This window comes from Halichoeres trimaculatus, unplaced genomic scaffold, assembly GCF_033239565.1.
Source record: "Halichoeres trimaculatus isolate MK-OKI-2021-1 unplaced genomic scaffold, fHalTri1.1 fHalTri1_scaffold_15, whole genome shotgun sequence".
Taxonomy (NCBI): domain Eukaryota; kingdom Metazoa; phylum Chordata; class Actinopteri; order Labriformes; family Labridae; genus Halichoeres; species Halichoeres trimaculatus.
The window spans coordinates 19285590-19309312 of NW_027437193.1; the positions used below are offsets into that span (position 1 = coordinate 19285590).

General features: G+C 41.8%; 1 protein-coding gene across 1 annotated transcript; it reads left to right on the forward strand.

Annotated features, from left to right (window-relative positions):
* The first annotated feature begins 892 nt into the window (after nt 1-892).
* acin1a (apoptotic chromatin condensation inducer 1a) lies at nt 893-21809 on the forward strand. The gene is made up of 18 exons (XM_074687773.1): nt 893-1129; nt 6609-6674; nt 6815-6926; nt 7045-7100; nt 7293-10280; nt 11075-11221; nt 11454-11539; nt 14792-14849; nt 17385-17424; nt 17726-17868; nt 18020-18163; nt 18280-18475; nt 18797-18942; nt 19214-19321; nt 19426-19533; nt 19621-19912; nt 20236-20336; nt 20460-21809. Exons 1-18 carry the CDS (start codon nt 908-910, stop codon nt 20844-20846), a joined length of 5400 nt encoding a protein of 1799 aa, XP_074543874.1. The 5' UTR covers nt 893-907; the 3' UTR covers nt 20847-21809.
* Nucleotides 21810-23723: the final 1914 nt, after the last annotated feature.

Consider the following 23723-nt stretch of genomic DNA (forward strand, 5'->3'; position numbering starts at 1 on the left):
ACCTCAGAAAGGGGAGCCAAGAAGAGTTTGGACTTTTGAAATGAAAAAAAAAAAAAAATTCTATATGTCTTCCAGCTCCACACAGATTCTTTACTGGGCGGACTCTGGCTGCACAATGGTTGCATCTCTGATGGCTTTAAAACAGTACAATGGTAAAAGGTAGAGCCACACTGCCCATTGTATGCTTAAAACATTTATCTGAAAAATATTTACGTTTGTAGGCCTACTCGATGGTTGTGGTATACTAATTTCATACATCTCAAATGCAACATTCAGTGAAAGAAGTGTATTCGATATATATCGCCCGCCACTACTTACAAGTCTTGAAGAAGCCATTCTTGTTACAACACAGATCATGGTGAAAAAGCATTCATTTACATTCGTTTTTATACAGCTAAAATTATGTTGTCAATAAAGACAAAATGCAACAGTCAGTCTGATAGAGGCATGTCTCTTTGAGAGCAGCACCTGGTGTTAGAAAACTGAATATACCAGTCTTAGAGAGGGAATACCACTAAACTGGCAAATTTAAAAACTGGAATATGCCATTAAGGACCTATTCCACTCACCCATGAGTGGTATCAATAGCATATTGTATTACACATTGCAAACATGGCTTCAAGCCCCGTCTATTTACGGTAACTTAAAACATTTAAGGTTGAAGCATGTAAACAGTGGACCTGCGGTGAGTCATATCAAACCAAAAACAGGAACATTACTACTTCAAATTGCGTTGTGAATACAAGTTGTGAAGGAAGTCACGTTTGCGCACAATTTGCGCAAAGCCGATTTAGAGTAATAAAAAACATAAAACGGTTTGCTGTACCTAAGTCTAGAGGGGTGTTTAAGTAATGTTTAATTTGGGTCCTTCAAAGTGAGGAATTTTTAATTTTTGTGATATTTGCTTATGGGGGAAGTCGTCGGTGATGACGCTAGGTGGAGGAAGGCGTTGCTCGTCGCTCTCGCTGGGATCGGACTAGAGGAACGGAAAATGGCGGATCTCGAAGACGTTACCCTGGACGGGAGACCGCTCCAGTCCCTTCGAGTTGCGGATTTAAAGGCTGCTCTCGAGGAGAGAGGACTATCAAAAAGTGGACAGAAGAATGCCCTTATTAAAAGACTCAAGGGGGTGAGTTCCACTGCGGAGTATTGGCGCTCCGTTTCTGTGAGCTAACGTTAACGGTTAGACGGGCTGATGCTCTCTCGAGGGCCGACAACTGAGTATCGTTACTGCCGTGCAGCGTAGTAGAGTTATCGAGGTTAACGACCACCCATTTACCAAAAATGCGTCTCTTTGCTGTATACTGTGTCCAACCAGTGTTTTCAGCTTGCAGCAAAGCAGAAATTGGTGCTATGGACGGAGTTCCTTAAACTTAGTGGCTGTTTTGAGAGTGAGTGCCGGGGTGATGTTGTCCTGTTAGCTCGTTAGCTCCGCGGGCTAACGCGGTGACTCGAGCGGTGGCCTGGCTTGCTCCTGTGTTAGTTACCGCTCACAGTATGAGTGTGTGTGTACATGAGTTTAGCATGGAACTTGGCGTCACATTGATTATTTATACTGATACCAACAGTACGTAATTCAGGGCACACAGCATTGGTTCACGTCAGTGTATAACTGCTGATAAAATATAAGACGAGGGCATTTACACAACGGTGAGGTATTAGTAGTTCGTAGGTCAACAGCAATTGAGGCAAACATTGAATTCAATGGAGCCAAAAGTCTAAGAAATAACGTGCACTCTGTGTGAGCTGATCCTGGGCCATCATGATTAATCTCTACATATCGATTAGACTAAATATTGATTCATTACATAATCCTATATGTGAATTGAAAAAAATGCATGGAAATACGGTTTGCATGACAGTTCTGTTACAGTCTATTCATACATATCTTACTTGAAAACTACAAAGGGGGTTAAAAAATCTTAGACACCTGCCCAAGGTAGTAGCCGTATTGCACAACAAACGACTCGATATGAGCAACATGTATTTAAAATTGAACGTAAATACACGATAACCTCTTAAGAAGAGCAGCCACATGCCTCTGTCACAATAGTTTTGATGACACTCTTAAATTAGCGAGATCAGTGACTCCAATTTCAGCTCTGTGTGAAGAGTGTTCCATGCTTAAGATGCATTTTAGGAAAAGGCACTTTTCCAAATCTGTCAAAGCATTGCCTACAACTTCCTCTACTTCATGAAGGCAGCTTGGAAAGAGTAAATATAAATCACGGTTATTTAAATTTCATTTTTTGTGTACAATAATTGCCTTGTTTACACTGGATTTAGCTCTGAAGCTTGCTCGAAGTTTGCAACTCATTCGCAGTAGTCTGTGACTACATTCTACATACTACATTCTCTACAGAGCACATATAATACAGATACCCTGCTTGGTTTACTAACGTCAGAACCTCATCTGCAAAAAACTTGTTTGGTCAAATCTCAAATTCTAAAACTTTACATCATTGAAGAGTTAAACTTGTGTTAAACAGCACGCAAGAAAACACAACTACATTCTCTACTCCAGGAGTATAACTTTTGTGGGTGTATCTTAACTATTCTCTTATTTCACTTTCTTTATGTCTTGTCATGCAACCTATCACTATAAATCTGGTGGTTAACTAGAATACCCCAACTTTATCTCTGTTTTACGCTTTTTCTTCTGTTGAAAGATCTTAAACTAGCAGATTGAAGAGAATAGGTGATGTTACTCTACCTTGTTTGAGCCTTATAGTCACTAAGACAATGCACTCATTTAGTTTAAATGGTCTTATGCCAATACAAAACCACCAACAACAACATCCTTGGCTCATGTAGTTAGATTCATCCTGTCACTTTAGTCACAATCAGTGTAGAGATGGACCAATTTATAGATGGTTTATCAGGCTAATTAACAGTCTTTTGAAATAATCAGTCAATACCTGCTCCCAGGAGGCTGGTGAGGAAAATAAACAAATGTTATCAGCTGCCAGCCTGGCCGTTGTGGTAGTTGTTAAGTATCCAAAGCGATTCCTCTTGTGTGCATTTTTCTATCCTACATTTCACTAACTGCGTTCTGCTATGATTTCCTCTGTAACTGTCCTTTTTCCTAAATTGAGCATATCAAATCTAAAACAGTTACTGGCTTGTGTTTTATTAAAAGCCTCTCATGGCGAATAGAAAAATGTAGTTTAATGCTGTTTCTGATCAAAACTGCAGCATTAAATATCAGCACAACTAACGGCATGTTTAAACATAGACATTTTTTTGTTGTATGTTTGGTTTATTGAAAAGAAGAAAATAAATGGACTTAAAATAATTTTGATGATTTGTTAAGATGGGTTGATAAAAATAGTTTCATCTTGAAACTGTGCTGTATTTGAGCTTGATAACAGACACCAACTATCCTGCCTGGTCTTTCTTTAAAGTGTGATAAATCGCATTTGAATGAACTTATTTTGCTTTGGTGTGCTTAATCGCAGAATAATTTAGCTCAAAGGTGTATAACTAGGCTTGTGGGCCATGAGAGCCTTTTTGTTTTCTCTGCCATGGTTGTTCAAGTTTATATACTTTGCCGTTAACTTAAGAGTTTTTTTTCCCAATGAAAACAGTGTGGTTCTGATACTACCATTAGTTCACTGTACTGTACATAGCATCAAGTAGTGTTTACCTTTGCATTTCAATAATAAGTATTCATTTTTCCTATCTGTCCCTTATTTTACATGAGAATGTGACCACTGGCAGTTTGTGAAAGCCTGAAGAATCATGTTGCTACATCGTCTTTTGTGTTGAACTTTACTACCTATAACTGGGCAATAAATCATTTAATTGGAAGTTTTCTTTGTGGATGATAAAAAAACAAAACATATTTTTTTCCCCCGCTATTGTGCACTTTTTATACCCCAGAAAATGTTGGCTCTGTGTGTGTGCAGCGTGGCTAAACAGTTCATTGACAAAACAAGGGTTATTGTGCATCTTTGACACCCAGCGCCGTGACGGACACACGTTCCTTATGGTCTGTATCAACAGCCCAAAGCGTTTCATATAAACTAGACCTATTATCAGTAAATGTTCCAACTTCTTTCCTTCAATACTCTGTTTCCTATCTGTCACTTTTCAGGAGTTCACTTAAGATCTTTGTCTGCATATTATTAATGATGAGATTGACTCACGTAAAACCTGCTTCTCTTTAAAGATAATACTCAGATCATTTTTAGATTTAGATAGTAAAGAAACATACAGCAGATTTTTCAGAACATCCCCATTGTACTGGAGAAAATCCCCTCTTATTGGTGATATGAATGGATCATGATTTGTAAAAATAGACTGCGAGGAGGGAGACAAGACAGGAGTGGCCCGCTGCTTGGACATACATGCTTGAGAAGTTGTCTGACTTTAAAGGGATAGTTCGGATTTTTTTGACATGAACCTGTATGGCATCCTCATCTGTAGTAACGTGCATCAGCGCTGTCTTACCCCTGTCAGCGTCCTGTGACCCGAGATCTGGTGCGGTTTTGGTCCAGACAAAAGTAGTCCGGCAACATGGCTGGGGTCACGAAAATAAAGTGTTTTTCCTCTCAAAACAAATTGTATTCAAAAGAGTGATAAATTTGCATCACAAAACTGCAAACCGGAAAAAAGTCAGACTCCGTTATCGCTTGGCACTACTTTCTGCTGCGTATCACTGCGCATCACTGCGCCGCGCGGTGCATCCAGCTGACCGGCACGCGTTGTCACTGTCATTACAACTTAAAAAAGTTAGCGATAATATGTCTGACTACGAGACTGATGAAGATGACATTACATTTAGCACAGAGCCAAGGGGATATCTTTATGAACCTGAATATACTGATGCTGATGCTCCACCTGTGTCGACATGACTTCATACTTCTTAAAGGGCACCACCATTTGACTGTAACCCTCTCTTTCACGGCTCCAGCTGTGGCTCCAGGAGCGACATGACTGTGCCTTGTCTCTCTCTCCACCTGTTCTAACTCCATCTGACAAATTTCAGCATCAGTATATTCAGGTTTATAAAGATATCCCCTTGGCTCTGTGCTAAATGTAATTTCAGTACGCACCAGAAAGTAGTGCCAAGCGATAACGGAGTCTGACTTTTTTCTGGTTTGCAGTTTTGTGATGCAAATTTGTCACTCTTTTGAACACAATTTGTTTTGAGAGGAAAAACACTTAATTTTCGTGGCCCCAGCCATGTTGCTGGACTACTTTCGTCTGGACCAAAATCGCACCAGATCTCGGGTCACAGGACGCTGACAGGGGTAAGACAGCACTGATGTACATAACTGCAGATGAGGATGCCATACAGGTTAATGTCAAAAGATCCGAACTATCCCTTTAACCTGGGGGAAAGCTGAGTCCAGTCATTCTCTGTAACCCCCTCTGTTCCACCAACTGAGTCCATCCGCTGATGAGCAGAGTAACATAATGTAACTGCAACAAGGTACGCTCTGACAAGCAGGGGCGGGTCCAGACATTTCAGACCGGGTAGCCCCAACCAGGACACTGACTTATGCAGGGAATCAATGTTAATGCAAAGTCTGCCTCCTTTAAAACTACAAAGTGAATTTGCTGAAACAAAAGAACAGCTGAAACTTCAATTCCAGTAGTGAAATAGACTCTACTTTTGTAAGTTTTTCATAAAATCAAAACAAAACGGGTTTTGAGTTCTCTTTATAATCTATACTTATTGTTTTCTTCAAATGGTTTTGAAAAAAAAATATCAAAAAAATCGTAAATTGATTTTTTTGTGAAAAAGTCTGCCATATCGCCCAGCCCTAACTTCTATAGTTATTGTAAACTGTTAAAACTAAAATATGGGTTAAGCTGTTGGTGATTATGTGTATTTCAACCCATATGCAGCAGTTATACTGCAGTGGTCGATTCAAACAGTCGATCAATAAAATAAAGAATGAAGTTACGTTAGCTCTGCTGAGTTGATAGAAGAGCTCTGGTAGGACATAAGCAGGATTTGCTTTATGGACACATCTCAGAGCACTGGGCTGTGAGTAACACAAAACTGATAGTCTGCTCACCTTCTGCACACTAAACTACTCTAAAAATTGATTTTACAAAGTTTGATTGTTTTCATGCTTCAAACAGTAGCTCGATGTTACGGCAAATAAATACATTACCTCGTCACTTGCAGTCTGTCCTGTAAAAAGTTGTCTTGAACAAAGAAAAGTAGTGTTAAAAAGATCTGCTTTCCATTCGTTCGCTTCCAAAACAAAGGCAGGCCTTGGCAAGAGTCATACCTTTATGAGAGTGTGCTCATGGGAAACAGAGTCTTTCTACCTGCTAATGACTCTGGATAGCTCTCACAATGTCTTTGACATGTGGCAAACTGGATGCTTAGTTGGCTTAAGGATTATGGTGGCAGATGATGATGGTATAAAAGACTGATATCAAAATTAGTTAAAATATCAAAATGTAATCCCTCATCCCATCCGATTTTAACATATGGCCCCTTCCTTTAAAATTTTCTTGATTAGTTTACATATTGATTGCTTCCAAAAGGGGACCTCTGTTGTTCTTTCCATTTGTTATTGCCTGTAAGCTCATCAAAAGAAAAAAAATTCCATACGTGAAAATACTCAGTCTGTTTTCACTTACAGGCTCTCATGCTGGAGAACCTGCAAAGGACCTCCACGGCTCACATTGGACTTCAACCAAACTCACAGGTAACTCTCTAAAAGAAGCTGAAATGTAAAGATGATAAATGCTAAAAATAGCACAAGGACAGTTCTTTTGAAAAACTTTAATAATGCTCAAATGGCTTTGAAAGCTTGCAGACTGTCTTTAATGGGTTTTCTGTCTGTAGATTGGTGAGGAAATGAGCCAGAACAGCTTCATCAAGCAGTATCTGGCTAAACAACAGGAGCTCCTAAGGCAGCGTCTGGAGAGAGAGGCTCGTGAAGCATATGAAACTAATGGTAAGAGGTTTCATAGTTGTTCCTACTACTAGGATAGTTGTATTCACATCTTCAGACATCATTCAGTATGTCTTTGTGATGCATTTACTTGATGTCTTTATTTGTCATTCCTTAACAGACCAAGATGACCACACAGAGGTTAACAACAGTTCTATGTGTCCTCCTCAAGCCCAGGTAAGACATTAGTCAGTCTTATAATCTTTTATAATCCTTTACATTTCAGTTATGTTTTTCCGTGATCTAAAAGATAATGCACATTTGATAGGAACTCTCTGGTAAGAGTTACTGGTCACACCAGCTAAATAGACAAAAATATTTTGCACACAAATTCAAAGTAACGCTCACTACCATTTCTTTCCTCATCAGGATGTTGCACCAGCAATGTCAGATCAACACAGGCCCCCCGGCCCCTCTGGTGGTGGGGGAATGTTTGGTGCAGGAAATGATGGAGAAGTTAACAGAAACCAGGAGGCAGACATGTCTGGTCCTCTTGCTTCTGCCTCTGTGACCATGCGCATCCCTGGGGGACCAGAGAGGGGCTCTGCAGCCAATGAAGATGCTGCTGACAGCGATGATGAGGACAGTGACGATGGCGAGGAGGATGGCGACGATGATGACTGGGACAGCGGTGCTCGGAGGAGAAACCTCAGAGAGCCAGCCAGAGTGCCCACCACCAGAGAGAGGTCTGGAGCTTCATGTCAACCCCCACAGCAACACATGCCTTCCCTTTTATCACCTCAGCTTCGACAGCCAACACCTCCTCCCTCCCCACCTCCAGAGCTCTCATTTCCTTTGCCCGATACCCCCAAGCAGAGTCCCCCAAGCCCAGATCTAGTCCCAGCTCAGCGTTCACCAAGTTCCTCCAGCTCTGGTTCCTCCAGCAGTGGCAGCCGCAGTAGCAGCCCAGAGCCCCAGAGGGGTGGGCATGCTGAGCGCAAGCCTGGTCCATTGACTCTCCTGGCTAGAAAGATGGCGTCTGAAGGTGCCTTTTCAGGAGCAGGTTGGCATGGTGGAGTTGGGGAAGGCAATAGGCAAGATGGCAGTTTGCCTTTGACCGCACCGTTTCCTGGCAGAGGGCCTCCAGAGGGTCTGGTATCTGCCATCACTCACACAACCAACACTGCAGGCCACATGCCACCATTTCCCATGATTCCTGGCACTAACCAGGGTGTCTTAGGAGCACATTCAGCCCAGGTTCAAGTACCTGTGAGTGTGCTAAAAGCCACTGTAACTGAAGAGAGGGACAGAGAGCGTAACTCTGAGATAGAGAGGGAAAAAGCCCTTGAGCTAGAGAGGCAGAGACAACTTGAGCAAGAACGAGCAATTGAGGAAGAGCGACAGAGAGCTCTTGCACAAGAGAGGGAAGAAAGAGAGAAAGCTTTAGAAAAAGAGAGAATTGAACGACAACAAGCCTTAGAAAGAGAGGAACGAGAGAGACGGGAAAGGGAGCTAGCTTTGGAAAGAGAGAGACAGGAAAGGGAACTAGCTTTGGCAAAAGAGAGGGAAGAGCGAGAACAAGCCTTAGCAAGAGAACGGGCCTTGGAGCTGGAGAGGCAGAAGGAGCTTGAAAGGCAGAAGGAGCTGGAGAGGCAGAAGGAGCTAGAGAGGCAGAAGGAGCTGGAGAGGCAAAAGGAACTGGAGAGGCAGAGAGAGCTGGAGAGACAGAGGGCCCTCGAGCAAGAGCGTCTTCTAAGAGAAAAAGAGGAACGGGAGAGAGCAATGGAGCTGGAAAGAGCCAGGGCTTTGGAGCAGGAAAGAAGGGAGAGAGAAAGGGCTCTTGAACAAGAGCGGTTAGAAAAGGAAAGAGCTCTAGAGACTGAGAGGAAGGAGAAGGAAAGGATTGAGAGAGAAAAGGTTTTGGAGCAGGAAAGAAGGGAGAGAGAAAGGTTAGATAGGGAGAAAGCCATAGAGCAAGAAAGAATAGAGCGAGAAAAGGCATTAGAGCAAGAGAGACTAGAAAGAGAGAAAGCTCTAGAGCAAGAACGGCTTGAAAGGGAGAGAGCCCTAGAGGAAGAGAGAATCAAAAAAGAAGAAGCATTAGAGCTAGAGAGAATTGAGAGAGAAAAGGCCTTGGAGAAAGAAAGAATTGAGAGAGAAAAGGCCTTGGAGAAAGAAAGAATTGAGAGAGAAAAGGCCTTGGAGAGAGAAAGGATTGAGAAGGCAATGGCCTTGGAAAGAGAGAGATTAGAAAGAGAGAAGGCTCTTGAACAAGAAAGGTTGGAGAGGGAGAGAGCCTTAGAACAAGAGAAGCTGGAGTTTGAGAGGAAGGAAAAGGAGAGAGTTGAGAAAGAGAGGATAGAAAGAGAAAAGGCCTTGGAACGAGAGAAGTTGGAGAGAGAGATGGCTCTAGAAAAGGAGAGGGTGGAGAAGGAGAGAGCTGAGAAGGAGAGGAAAGAAAAGCTGGAGATGGAAAAAACCTTAGAACAGGAGAAACTTGAAAGACAGAGGGCCCTGGAGAAGGAGAGGGAGCAAGAGAAGGAGAAAGCTCTTGAGCGTGAAAGGCTAGAGAGTGAGAAAACCATGCAGAATGAAAAGGAGGAGCAGGAGAAAGAACTATCTAGGGTTGCTGAAAAGGAGAGGGAGAGTCACCTCCCTCCATTCAAACGTGGCCGTGAGATTGGTCTCACATCCACTGCTCCCCCCCTCTCCACAGGAGCTGGTAGAAAGCCATCAACAGAACCAGGAGAGCAGGAAGATGTCCATGCTCCTGTGTCCAGGACTGAAGCAGCAGAAACCGGTGCACAAGTGTCAGCAACTCCCCTGTCACCTCAGTCCTCATTCAAGAAGTTCCGCTTCTTTAGGGACTCTCCAATTCAGCCCCAAACTTCTTCCGCCTCTATATTCATTAAACGGCCCCGTAACTTCTCTGATACCCCCCAGCCCTGGGCTTCACCTGTCCCTGCTAATGTCGCAGAACAACAGCAGGAAGGACACAAACCTTCAACTGAACATAAAGATCCACAGATGCAGACAAAATCAGAGGGCTCTACGGGGTCACTGCCTGAGAAAGAGACCACTGTGACCGCTGTTTGTACAAAACTTATCCCGAGTCCCACAAAAGAAGGGCCAACAAACCTCATATCTGACAGTAAGAAAGCAGATTCCGAGAAGATTGAACACACTGTCTCAGAATCCACCAAAAAAGCAGAGGTGGATGAAAGGGGTTCAGGAAGATCAGCGGACGATTCACAGCGGAGAGAAAAAGATGCAAAGAAGGAAGAAGTTAAAGCTGGGCGACGTTCATCATCTGATGAGTCCTCTTCTTCAGATTCGGACTCTGGGTCCTCATCGTCTAGATCGTCTAGTTCATCTACATCTTCTGAAGAGAAAACCTCTGCCTCAAGAAAGAGAAGGGTAAGTGGTCTACAAGTAAACTTCATGTCTGTGATGTACAGTGCTTATTATCTGCAACTCAAGTTAGCCTAGCCAAACCGCTGAAGCAATCTATTGGGAAGAAAAAATTGTGACATGCTTGAAACATATCTAAGGGTGCTAACTTCAGATAAATTTCTGTCATACTAAACTCTTTTATCTCCCCTAGCTTTACCGGTAAAACTCAACTTCAATCAATCAATCTTTATTTATATCACTCAGAATCATACCTAACTTATCTCAAGACACTTTCCAAAAACATTAAAGAGGCTGTGAGGAGTTTCTAAGTGATCTTGAAAAAATTGTCCCTTCTAGATATATGCCTGATTGCAATTTACACTTTAAATGAGGTTATCATCGCCAATATTACAGCTTATTTTGAATTGCTCCTTCTTAGCTTCTCGATCGGGTTGAGCAGGACAGGATTGATTTACGGCACTTTTCGGTCCATGACAACACAACGTGGGCTGATGAAGTTTAGTAGTGAGGCGAGAGATCAGTGATTTTCTCAATTGAAAATGATCTCTGTGATGAATTTTGTAATACTGTGGAGTGGGCACAAGAGCCTAACTGTGAGACAGAAAAAGGATATAAGAGCAAAAGAAAGCTAAATGGGAGAGTGATACAGAATAAATCATTAATAAATCATTTTGACAGAATCATGCATTAGTGGAGTGTTGCATGAACAGGTAAACAAACGCTTACAGGACAAATCTAAGTTTGACACTGATTCATTTCTGAGCATGAAACACTTTTCGATTGTTTGTCTATTTTAGGAAGGGAAACCTGAAAGAGGGTCCTCCCCACAGCAAAGGGTGACACTGGATTCTCAGGATAAGAGTTTGAAGGAAGCTTCAAAATCATCCCCACAGAAATTTGTTCAGAAGAGCGTTGCAGCTTCTGATGGAGAAAAACAGACCAAGGTGGGTTTTTCCACAGGTTTTACTTGAACATCGTTGACACAAATTACATTCCTGTTTTTCATGACTGTCTAAATTCTGAGAATATATGTCATTAATTTAAATGAATAATGTAAGATCACTAGGTTGCGTCATGTATTGTTTTTGTTTTCCCACTGCTAGTATTAGGATACAATTTGAGATCAATATTGCATTCATATTTTTTCATTGAAATATCTGCCTTTCAAATTCCCAGGAACCATTTATTGTTGAGCCAACCAGAAAGGAGATGCAGAGGAAGAGAAAGGACAGCAAGGGAGAGGAGGAACAAGACAAACACAGGTTTGTTTTTATACCTTGGTCACACAATTTATTGGCTACACAATGTCTGTGTGTTTGTTTCAGTATAGCATGGGCAGTAAATGGACCTGTGTCCTTACAGAACTTAAGGGGGATATATTTCACAAAATCAACTTTTATATGGTTTACTGACAGGAATATGTGTCACTGGCGCATCTACAACACTGCCTTATGTAAAAAAAAATCCACCCACCCCCTTCTTTGCTAGCCCCTGTTTTCTTGAAAATCTTTCCTTAAGCGAGCTGTTTTGAAAGTACAATACCGTACAGTACAAATACGCAGTATAGTAATACACAGCTCCAAAACAGAGTGATGCTATCACATCTGGCAGTTTGTTTGTTTGTATTAAAGTTACAATGGTAACAGAAAGCTTGGGCTGCAGGTTACTTCCTGGAGGGGCAGGGTAAACCCAAGCTCATTTGCATGTTCAGTTTCTAGAGGATGAACGGCTCGCAGAGAAGTGCAGTCAAATAGTGGGATTTTCAGCAGGCCTGATTTAATGATCATACTGTTTTTTTGTTTGTTTGTTTTGTTTTTTGAAGAATGCCACATACATGATTTTGGGACATCAATTTTCTAAATCAATTGACTTTTAAGTTTTTTTTTAAGTGTAATATTTCAGCTTTAAGTCTGCAGTAAATAAACAGGGTGTCTGATAGGAATGGGTACCAAATAAGGTACTTTTATAGGTACCTACCAAATTCTGTCTGTAGTACCGAGTATCATTCATGTAAAATCAAAAGGTACCATGTTTAGGTACCTAAAGGCATCCTTGCGACTGTAAGGAAGTGGAAGAGTAGCCAATTTTCTATGCTGGACATGATCACGGCACTGCAAGGTTATGTTGGAGAATGAATATGTGAATTTGAAAATCTTTGAGATTTTATTATTAAACAATTCAATATTTTTTTATCACGTAAACACGCCAAATCACCAAAAATTGGTACCGTTGAGTATGAATACCAATTGCCAGGTACCGAGCATTGGCATCGTATGGTTTCAAATGTGAAAGGTACCCATCCCTAGTGCCTGATGACGGTTGAGCTCTATTTATCCTATGCTGTTATTCAAAATATATCAAGTCTGCAGCAGTAAGAGGGGCTTTTTCAACCTTCTTACAGGATGCCCTTATTTGTTCTTTTTTTTTTTTTTTTTTTTAAAGTCTTTTGTTTTGAAGCATTTTGATGCTCATCTAAATTGGCTCCACCTGAGCGGACAATGCAGTGTGGCACATTTAGTTGCATTTATAGCAAAATAGACTTGATATAAACAAATTTTAATTTTAAGTGTGTTTAAACAAATTTAAAATCACCTGGATATAAAAGTTTGCATTCATAGGAGTTTTTATTTGTAAAATCATAACAATTGGAGGGTAATTGTCACTGTTAGGGGTGTAGAGGTTTCCGTATATGTTGTTTACTGTTCCTATTTTGCACAGTTGGTACAGTGCTGAACTAAAGGTAAAGCACATCTAAGGTACTTGTATTGACTGAAAAAAGAGGAAGGGCACCACACTCAGTCTACATAGCCCATCATTCAGGCTTCCTAGATATTAGTGTCTGTACTTACTCAACAAATTACCTCAAAATATTTAGTCTTTATTCTTGTACCTGATTTTGCATGATTCTGTTCTTAATTCCTTTTCATGTTTTTATGTCATTTAAAACGTAATGACCTATAAGACTGAACTGTTATAGAAGTCTTTACCAATAAAATAAAACATTCATATGTGTTTCCTTTTGCTCTGCCACTATGTGATTTATTCATTTGCTCTGCAACAGAGTCAGTGTGACTGTTACAACCTTTTATCATACACAAATTATGCTGTTGCAAATGGCAAGAAATTATTTGAAAGCATTACATGAGCTGAATAGCTGCAGCAGTACATTGTCTTTATTGGTGTTCAAGTTGTGGGTACTGCAGTTCTCTGGTACTGGTCACCTTATTTTGTTCTTTCTTTTTCCTTTTTTTTTTTTAAATCAAAATTTTCTGTCTTGGTAATTTCAAAACAAATTGATCAACAAATTCACCAAAGCAATGACCAATTTCATTTTATTTAACCACAAAGTATAACACTGAACTATTGTAAAATCAGTGTTTTATTCTATTAAGATTACTGTCTGTTGCTTTCCAAGCATTTAAGATTCATGATACCGAATCGATAGACTCCATCTCCTCCAGAGACCGCTTGTTTCCATACTTGGTATCCGGCACAATGTGGCTATGGGTGACAAAATGATGAAAGCAAAGACTAAAGGTGTTGGATTTCCCATCAGGCGATTGATGAGGCTGCCTTGAAGCCGGTGTGGCTGAGCAGATGTGGGTCCTTTCCACAGACATCATTATTTTCTCATTCGGTACAATATGGCTGAGTGCCGTCGGTGGCTTTAGCGGCTGATGCCAGCCTGCGGTTCTTATACAGCGACTCAGCTGAACAGCAGGCGGAGGTTTGTGTGACAGCCGGCGCGGACATGAAAGCGTTCAGTGAGGAGTAGTCTCTGGTGAGAGGAAGGTAGGAGGAGGGGGAAGAGCTGCCTCGTTGCGTCGCAGTCATTTTAGCAGCAGTAGCAGCCTACATGCAGCGTTTTAACTTAAAGTTAATGCAAGTCAGAGCGAGAAGACGTGTTCACGTGTGCGCGAATGGCACAAGAACGTGAGGCTCGCGCTCAGTTGTCAGGTATTGGGCAGCGGGAGGTGAGCGGAGGGCTAATCTGGTCATACATCCAACGGGTTTGACGGGCACAGTTTGTCTGAAGGAGGACTGCGGTGGCTCTGCATTGCTCGACTCCTCTCCTCGCTTTTCAAATTAAGAGCAACGTATTTGTGACAGTGTGACAGTGTGATTGTCGTTAACATTTTGTTACGCGTTCAAGCTGTTTTTATCCTATCACTTGATTGCTTGTTGTATGTCTCAGTGCATTATTAAATATCATACTTACAGATTTTAAAAACGTTTCATACTGTGGGTCTAAAACTGATTATAATTCAAAGAAACTTTTAGTGCTTTTTTTGTTAAGGTTTTTTGTAGCATTTGTCCCCTTATATGCTGAAAAAGCTTTTAGCATTTCCTCTTGATTACTCAGAGGGAGATTAACTTATTCTATTATCATAATTATTTTAAAATTAATGTTTCCTCCATTGCAGTTGTATACCTTTGATTTTTTTTTTTTATCTGATTGACATAAAGACAGTCTGGAATATGTCTATTTTTGACGTGTTTTCCTAACTACACAGGCAGGAGAAGGAGACTGCCATGGCAGAGCCAGAGAAGCTCCCAGAGACCAGCGAGGAGGTAAGAAGTTTGATGCCCCATGAACCGCCATGGTCTTCAAAGCTGTTGGTAGCTGGGGACTTAACTAATCATACGACTCGTTTGAGCATTTATAATAAAAATCTTTGTATTTCTAAATAGCTATGATAATTAAATACATTATTATAGATTATTAGAAAATGTCTTTATGTTAGAAATATTTTCTTTCTGATAAGAAATCCATCCATTTGAAGATGTAATAACTCCTTTTCACTAGTAGTAGGATGTTTGTAGGGAACATTTTTGATTGGCTTTTTGTAAAATCTGTCATAGCAAGAAACAGCAAGGGTGTTTTTTCACTGTGGCTGATGTTTAAACCCCAACATGATTGCTTTGTTATAAAGGTGCTCATGCCTCTTCTGTTGCCCCTTTTGGCACCTGCATACTACCTCTGCCACTACTACTTCTACTACCAGTACTACTTCTACCACTTCTACTCCTGCTGCTCCTGTTCCACTGTACCCAAGCATCCAGAGTTGACCACAGATAAGTCCCCAAGGCTGCACTGCAGAGGGACACCCCTGGCAACAATGACCACCTCGTTTTCATGGACATGGCTTGCAATAGCTATTGACTTTATGATTTAAAGAGTGGTTTGGCTTGTCAATGAGCTTGACCTCTCTTAGCCTGTTATTCACTGATCAAGTTCAATGCCCTTTAAATCAACATTAGGATGAAGTGAGCATGGACTCAACAAGCATGGATATGTATCCACATCAAGTCAAGGCTGCCATGAAACTCTCAATGACTGCTTTTTCTCCTGGTTTGCTTGACTGTGGGATTTTTTTCATCACTCTGTGGGGTCTTCTGGATACGCCACTTCATGAATGGCTGGGTTGAACTGAGGCATGTTGAGAAAGGACATTTTGGACAGTGAAGATTTTGTTAATCTTCTGTGATTGGACTCCTGAATGAGAAACCACTTTTATATCTGGATTTAACAGATTTTAAAGATTTTACTTCATCTGAAGGAGGACTTATATTTTTGGCCCCTTTCACCTCCTGAAACCATCACAGTTTTTCTACAACATGACTCACCCTGAAAACAGCTGGAGTCTAAAACCAGGATGTATCTGCATGGTGACTGCGGATAACATTCAACATCCAGCCTTTCGGACTCATTTCTTTGTGAAGAGGCTGTCACATTTTTAAAGGACTAATGCTGAAACACCTGAGAAAGACTGCTTTGGCTTAAAGAATTTTTCAGCCCTTGCCCCAATGAACTATTACAACCATCGTGCCCGCCAGGCAGCCAGCTTTCAGATTTCCATCCAAACATCTCAGCCACCTTTGATTGGACCCTTGTTGCCTAGATACATACATGCAGTCGTGATTGGGCCATTTCCAAACCAGTAAGGATGAGGTGTCAGTGGTACCAGGGAATAAGTAGATGTTTACTCTGTCATATTTCTTGCAGTCCAGTTACACTTTCTGAAATCTTTGTGTGGAGAAGTTTTTTAAAGAAAATAGATCCTAACTGTTTAATCAACTTCCTCAAACAGCTGATTTATTATTTCTAGTCTTAGTTTGGACTCACCTTTAAAGCTATCGAGAGTTCATAGCCCCATTTCCACCAAGCGGTTGAGTTTGATTAGTCTTGGCATGGCTTGCATTTTACGGCGTTTCCACTGACGAATCTCGGGCCAGACCCCAAAATAACCGAGACGAGCTGTCCCACTTTTTGGCACCCTTCTGTAGGGGTGCCAGACTAAACCGATCTGATCTCGGAAGGTGGAGCTACAACACTGCAGAACATTGATTGGTCGAAAGAATCGTCACTTACCGTGCGACAGCGGCTGCATTTCTCCTGGTGGCACACAGCCTTCTCTGAAACAAAGCTTGATTACACTTTGTATCAAAGGGCTTCATGCTAATCAGAAAGAGGAGGAATTGCTGGGCGTCTTTCAACACTGCTCTTTGTTTACTGTGTCGCGTTTTTCTTCTTCGTTGGATTTTTTAGCGGGGTACACACAGTCATGCTGCTATGGCATCACACTATTACGTTACTGATGCAGCTGTTGGCATCCAGCTTACACGCTGCCTACCACAAGGGAGCATGGTTGGCTGTGGAAACGCAAACAGGACCAAGCTTAACTGAGCCAACCCGTACTGATCTAAACCGGACTGCTTGGGGGAAACAGGGCTAATGTTTCTCTCCTAAAGCAAATAGCTTTAAAAAAACAAAACTAACAGCATAAGAAATAAACTGCAGCATATTTCTTTGGATGATAAAATCCACTAGTTTCACAATTATCAAGGATTAGAATTGTTATTGGAATTATCTGAAAATTAGTCTAAATGGTATTTACACAACTCAGTTTGGTGCCATTCAGTATTGTTAATTTTTTTTAAAGCATTTCCAGCAGTTTCTGTGATTTACTCTCTCAGTCCCTGTTTGCCATCTTCCTGTTACTGTTCACTTTACCTTCAACCTGTCCTTGACCTTTTGTTAACACCTACAGTGTGTGTTGCTCACTGCTCCCATCTATGTTGGGTTGTTTCTATCTTGTGTTTCAGACGCCAAAGGCCTTCTCGGCTCGCAAGATCTCGCTAAGTAGTAAGTTATACCCTCTAATCTATCTATCTTTCTTTTTTCATCATTTCATAAAAGTGGAACAGTTGATTGTCCTTATTTTTAAATTGATTTAATTTTTTATGATCCTGCATACATTGATACAAAACAAACTAAAAAGACAGTGACCCACCTGCTGTTTGCTGTTAATGCAGGTTCCCAATAATGTAATTTTCAAGAATATGTCCACCAAGTGAGAGGATTTGGAATCTAATTTTCTTGTATGCTGTGTATGCCATGTGTTTCAAGTTTTTTTTGTTTACGTCTTTCTTTCTGATCTTTTCAGGTAGTAAATCATCCCCAGGCTCTGGAGGGGCTGAAGGCGAGCAGGAGTCCGGAGCTGCTGCTGGACGCAAAAGGAGGTGGGGCTCCAGCACAGCGGTCACCGCCAAGAAACCTTCAATCAGCATCACCACAGATTCACTCAAGGTATTTGCAGTATATTTTGATTCTGAGGCTCCGTGTTGGTTGCTCGATGCACCCACAGATGACCTATATGGCAACTTCACTGGCTCTTTCTCCTGTGTTACACCCAGCAATCCCACTCATCTTTTTCTATATTTGTCTTCTCTGCCGTCAGTCTCTGATCCCTGACATTCGACCACCTCTTGGCCAGGATGCAGTCGTTGACCTACACCCAGAAGAGGCTGTTCTCTCTGGGACTGAGGATGAGGAGAGGGATCGCTCAGACCAGGACCTTCAGATCAGACGCACCGTCACACAGGTTTGTCCACTGCCCTCATATGTTTGCATGAATGACAGCTTTTATCACAGTAAAATGTTAGGTGTGAGTCAGATGAATCCAAAATTGGCTGAGTTAATGCTTTCTCTCTATTCCAGGTGGTGCACTCAGATAGCCAAGAAAATGGTCAGAAAGAGGCAAAGAAGAGCAGATTTGAGGAGCTTGAGGAAGATGACCTACAGGGAGACAGTGGGAAGACAAGGGAGCATGAAGAGAAGGTGGACTCCTCATTTCCTGGAGCCATGGAAACCCAATCTCCATCACATAGCTGCCAAGATGTAGAAATCAACACTGGTAATTGATCCATCACCACTTTTCTGTAGTCTAGCATGAAATTACTCTTACAAGCAGATTTGGATTAGCTTTAATGTTAGAATTTCTTTGGAAAAATTTGTAAAAAGTGTAAACTTGTACACAGTTTGCATTCTGTTCCATGTGTTTTACAGTGAATCCACCTGTATGGTTCAAGGTAGCACATGTGACTTTATTTTTAAGATGTCTGCCAAAAATCGAACATAGAATAATGGTTAAGGTGTTTAAGTTTGTAGGACTATTAGCTAAAGTGTTGGTGTATAACAGAGACACTGTGCTGACTGTAATCCTTCATAATCTTAGTGACACCAGGCGACACCCTCATTCGTCGCTCCATCAGCCAGCAGAAAACAGGTGTTTCCATCACCATCGATGACCCTGTCCGCACGGCTCGACAGCCCTCGCCACCTCGGGGGAAGGTCTCCAGCATTGTCCATATCTGCAACCTGGTGAGGGAACTCTGATCCACTGTCTGCTCCAGACTCAACATTTCTGCCCACACACAGCGCTCCAGTCAAAAGCCTTTCCACCTCTTACATTTACGTCTCCTAATCCTCCTTACTATAACTTTTTCTTTCTATTTGTGTTTAATAAGGAGCATATAGGTCACCCTAGATGTAAAAAGCGGAATGGCTTAGTACAATGTCATGTTTTTTTGCTCACACCGTTTCTATCCGTGAAAAGCAATCTTCTGATGAGTGCTTTAAATATTTTGTGTAGGTGAGGCCGTTCACTCTTGGGCAGCTCAAAGAATTGCTCAGCAGAACTGGCACCCTGGTGGAGGAAGGCTTCTGGATCGACAAAATCAAGTCTCACTGCTACGTCACTGTGAGTTATTTTTAAATGATTCCACTCTGTTCGTTTTTTAAGCTTTGAAACAGATTTTGGTTCTTCTGCATCTCATTGAGCTTTTGTTTCCTCTCTGTTTTTAGTACTGCAGCTCAGAAGAGGCGATCGCTACACGGGAAGCTCTTCATGGAGTTAAATGGCCTCAGAGCAACCCTAAAGTCCTGAGTGTAGACTTCTGCCAGCAGGATGAGGTAACACCTGATAGTTGCCCTTCTGTTTTTCCTCTTCCACCCACATTGCTTCGCCATCTGTAGCCTGAAACTGTCTCTTTTATGTAGCTGGACTTTCACAAAACCTTGGGTGCAGCTGACAGACCAGGAGCAGATGAGCAGGGCCGTGGCCGAACCTCAGGTCTGCCCTCTCTGATCCCAGAACGAGATCAGTGGGCTGAGCGGGAGCGTGAGATGGAGCGTCGGGAAAAGGCCCGGGCAGAGCGGGAGTGGGACCGTGACAAGGTCAGGGAGTTTGGAAAACCCGGAGAAGAAAAGGAAGGTGCCAAGAGATCGCGCTCCAGGGAGAGACGGCGCAAGGAAAGGGGAAAGAGTAAAGAGAAAAAAACTGAGAAAAAAGGTAATGTGCTTTATTAGATGCATTTTGTAAAGTAATGTAACAGAGGTAATCATTTTTTTGATCAAATATTTCTCTTTGCCATTAAAAGCTGTTTTTCGTTAAGTGTAATCTTGTAAATTGCAAGAATCTTGTACTTTTTTTTGACAAGTTCAATATTTTCAAGTATATGACTGTTGCATAGATGAGCGCTATCCCTGACTTTTTTAATTGCATAGGGCCCTTTTGTAATAAAGTATTCTGTGATAAAGGTCAAGTCATTAGCAGAATCCTTGATGAAAGAAACTGTTAATATTAACTGCAGCCTTGATTTTTAATCCCTATAGATAAGGCAGCTGAGGACCCCCCTGCAAAGCTGCTTGATGATCTCTTCCGCAAAACTAAAGCAGCTCCATGCATATACTGGCTTCCACTTACAGAGGAACAGGTGAGACAACCCAGTTTGGACCCTCTTGTTTGCTGCTTTAAAAAAATATTCAGCCTAGTTCATGATCAAAACCTTTGATCCAAAATTCTAAAAATCTTGCTGTGTGCATCCTCTCCAATCTAGTTTCTTCAGAGGGAAGCTGCCAGAGCAGAACGGATGAAGGAGCGGCAGAAACGGTGGAAGGAGCAAGAAGAAGAGGAGGGGAAAAAAAGGGAAGAGGAGGAACGTAAAGAGAAGATGAAGGTTGCAGCCGGCACAGCTGGAGAGCGCAGTGAGGGTGAGAAAGACAAAGACAGAGAGAGGGACAGAGACAGAGACCGTGAACGGGAACGGGAGCGGGAGCGGGAACGAGAGCGGGGTAGAGACAGAGACAGAGAGAGAGATAGGGAGAGGGAGAGGGAGAGGGAAAACGACAAACGCAGGGATGGCTACCGTAGACCGAGCGGCAGTGGGACTGGTGGGGGCCGGCGCTCACGCAGTCGCAGCGATCCTCGAGAAAGGCGGCGCTAACAACTGGTCAACAGTTGGAACTGTCCTAGAGACCTCTTCCATTTGCCTTTCACTACATGTACTTTGTTTCAACTAAGACCCAACAGAGGACCAACTGATGTCGTCACCGCCTCTCAAAGCGTCACCTTTTTTAAAGCACATCTACACCTACACAGTCATGCTTAAAGGGGACCATGATTCTTTGCAGTGTTGTTTCCCAGAGTGCTGTACGTTTGCTTCTGTCGAGGTTTGATCATTCTTTATACATTTGCTTCTTTGTTTTCTTTGGTAATTGTCGTGACGGCATAGCAGTATGGCACACTGGGTAATTTTTTAAACCCCCCTTGATGTTCCCCACTTGCTCCAAAGTGTAGGTGCCAATTATTATTTGCATCAATTGTTGTCACCTCAATGTTTTGACAGCTCTGCAGTTTGGATGAGGAATCCTTCTGCTGCTGCTTGTAGTCCAAGACTCTTCTTGCCAGTCCTGCCTAAAGATAAAACTCTGCTCTTTGTGCAGACTTGCATCGAAAATTATTGGAAAGGTTTGTTAGCCTTTTGTACAGACATATAAGAAACTCTAAATCAAGTCTTTAAACAAGGCAGCTCGGGGTTATTTTTGGACAGGTGTGGAATAACTACCAAGGCAATGCAGTGTTCCTCTCTCCCTTGTTTCAGTTAAAGGTTGAAACGATTCTCGGAGCGTGGAGAATCTTTGTCCCACCTGACAAAAAAAATATAACTGTGTCCTTATCATTGACTCTCTTCTTCCTTGCTCCTCTTCCTCCAGCTCTCTCACCCTGTAGGGTCAATACAGGCCCAAGAGAGGAGGACGCATTAAGAGTTTTCTCAACAATGGTTTTAATATTGTTTTTTAATCATTATTTTATCATTTTAGTACCAAGGTTTGTTTTGTTTTTTTAATTTCTTCTTTGAGTACGCCTATCAGTGGTGAATGTACAAATAATAAAAATTGAGATTTGACATTGTGAAGTGTTTTTTTGCCCTTTCTACATCCCAAAGGGTTTGAGGTACAAGAAATTAAAGTAAGCCTCAGATGGATCTGTACAGCAGCTGTTTAATCTGCAGTTACGCTGAAAATCCACAAGGTGTCAGTCATGGCATGTTGTGGTCTCAAACTGCCATTGTGTCTTGCTCAGAAAGAATTAGTTATTTAGTCAAGCTACAGCAAGAATATCAAAGAAAATGAACTAGTTTCAGCAACTGATGCAACCTGTAAGTGAAAAAGACCTTTCCCTTTATTCAATGGTGATGATACTCTGCATCTTTCTGAAATGGATGTTTTTTTACGCCCTTTAAATTGCAGGATATCACATCCCATTTCTTGTAGATGACCCTTCCTTTCTCTCAGTTTGATGTAACTCTGTATTCACCCATTTCCTTCTTCTCTTCCCTTGCTCCATCGCTCCAATCTTGACGTTTATCCTGCAGAGCTCAGCATTGCTCCTATGTAATTACAGCCCTATGGTCGCTGAGCATAACATTTTTGTGCCCTGATGCAACGCGGTGTGTCTGGACTCTGGGGCAGGACCAGTGGATCTTTAACCCTAGCACCCAAAGAACACAGTTCTTTCTGAAACATTGAGATGGAACTGGAGCAGAAATATTTCTCTGGCATTAAAGATGTTTATCTTGCATACAGATGAAACTGAAGAGAAAAGCTTTTATGTGTGTCAGAGTGTCTGTGTCTTAAAGCCAGGGGATTTACAGTTCAGCCCGACCTATATGACATTGACTGAAGGAAGGAAAATCTGACTGCTAATTGATGTGGCAGCCAGTATCTTGAATTTATTTTACGCCAGTGCTGAAAGACACGGAGTGGCGTTTGTTACAGTTTGCCAGCAACATGGCTTCTGGAACTTCCAAGAAATTTTTGGTATGTTGCTAATTTGGATCACTTAAATTTGATGCATGCTCTTGCAAACAGAGCTGAAAGTGTCATAAAAAGTATGATCTTTGTAACACACAGAAAAATATAAATGATCTAAAGCATTGTTTTCTGCTGTATAGATCTTTGTCAGCTTGGTTTAGTCATTCTTCCAAACTGTTTATCAGGTAAAGCTTCATCCCTGTCTTTGCTGAAGAGACAAAACTTGAAAGAGACAGGAGCACTGCTCTCCAAGCCAACCCTTTTAGAATGGAAAATGTAAAAAGTTCATGCTGCAGCAATACACCATGGTAAAAGTGGTGTAAGAAATTTAAGTATGGAGTGGTCTTTTCTTCATCTCAAGACAATCAATTGAAACAAAAAGCTAACAGCCATGGCAAAAACTGTAATTTGTCATGAGTCCTTGAGCATCAACTACAGATTGACAACGTCTCATACTGTTCCCAAGTCAACTGATTGTCAGTTGAGACTTTTTCTTCCACTTTTCTCAAAGGGCTGCCATCAGGTCATTGAGTTTCTGGGGTGCAGGGTTAGAACCCCCTGCATGATGATTGAGCACATCCTATAGTTTCTCTATAAGATTTGGGTCTTGTGACAGTGTCCCCCAGCCTCTAGCAGTCATTCCCTGCCAATGTGACCTTGATGAGCAGAGGCATTAATGTGGAAGATGAAATCAGTCCTGTGTCACTCAGAGTGTGCTCAGAGGCACAAAGACCGGATAGGTGATGTTATTCTGGAAGTGTAGGATTGTTACAGAACCATTCACAAAGTGTAGGGCTGTTCTGTGATTAGACACAGCCACCCAGACTGCAACACCTCAACCTTCAAAGGCTCGCCTGGTGACAGCAGGGGCTGATGTGTAGTGTTCTCTTTGATGTCTGTCTCCATGTTGGTTGCCATTATTTCTGCTCAGAGCAAAAAGACTTTTATCAGAGAACAGCTCTGAGGTCCTCTGGTTCCTCATCCAATGCAAAACTGCTTTGGCCCAT

What these genes read in the sequence shown, in the direction of transcription:
- acin1a (XM_074687773.1), top strand. Translation starts at nt 908, where the DNA reads ATGGGGGAAGTCGTCGGTGATGACGCTAGGTGGAGGAAGGCGTTGCTC. An exon ending in AGTCTCACTGCTACGTCACT is followed by an intron (nt 19,322 to 19,425) that starts GTGAGTTATTTT and finishes CTCTGTTTTTAG; the next exon opens with TACTGCAGCTCAGAAGAGGC. An exon ending in ACTTCTGCCAGCAGGATGAG is followed by an intron (nt 19,534 to 19,620) that starts GTAACACCTGAT and finishes TCTTTTATGTAG; the next exon opens with CTGGACTTTCACAAAACCTT.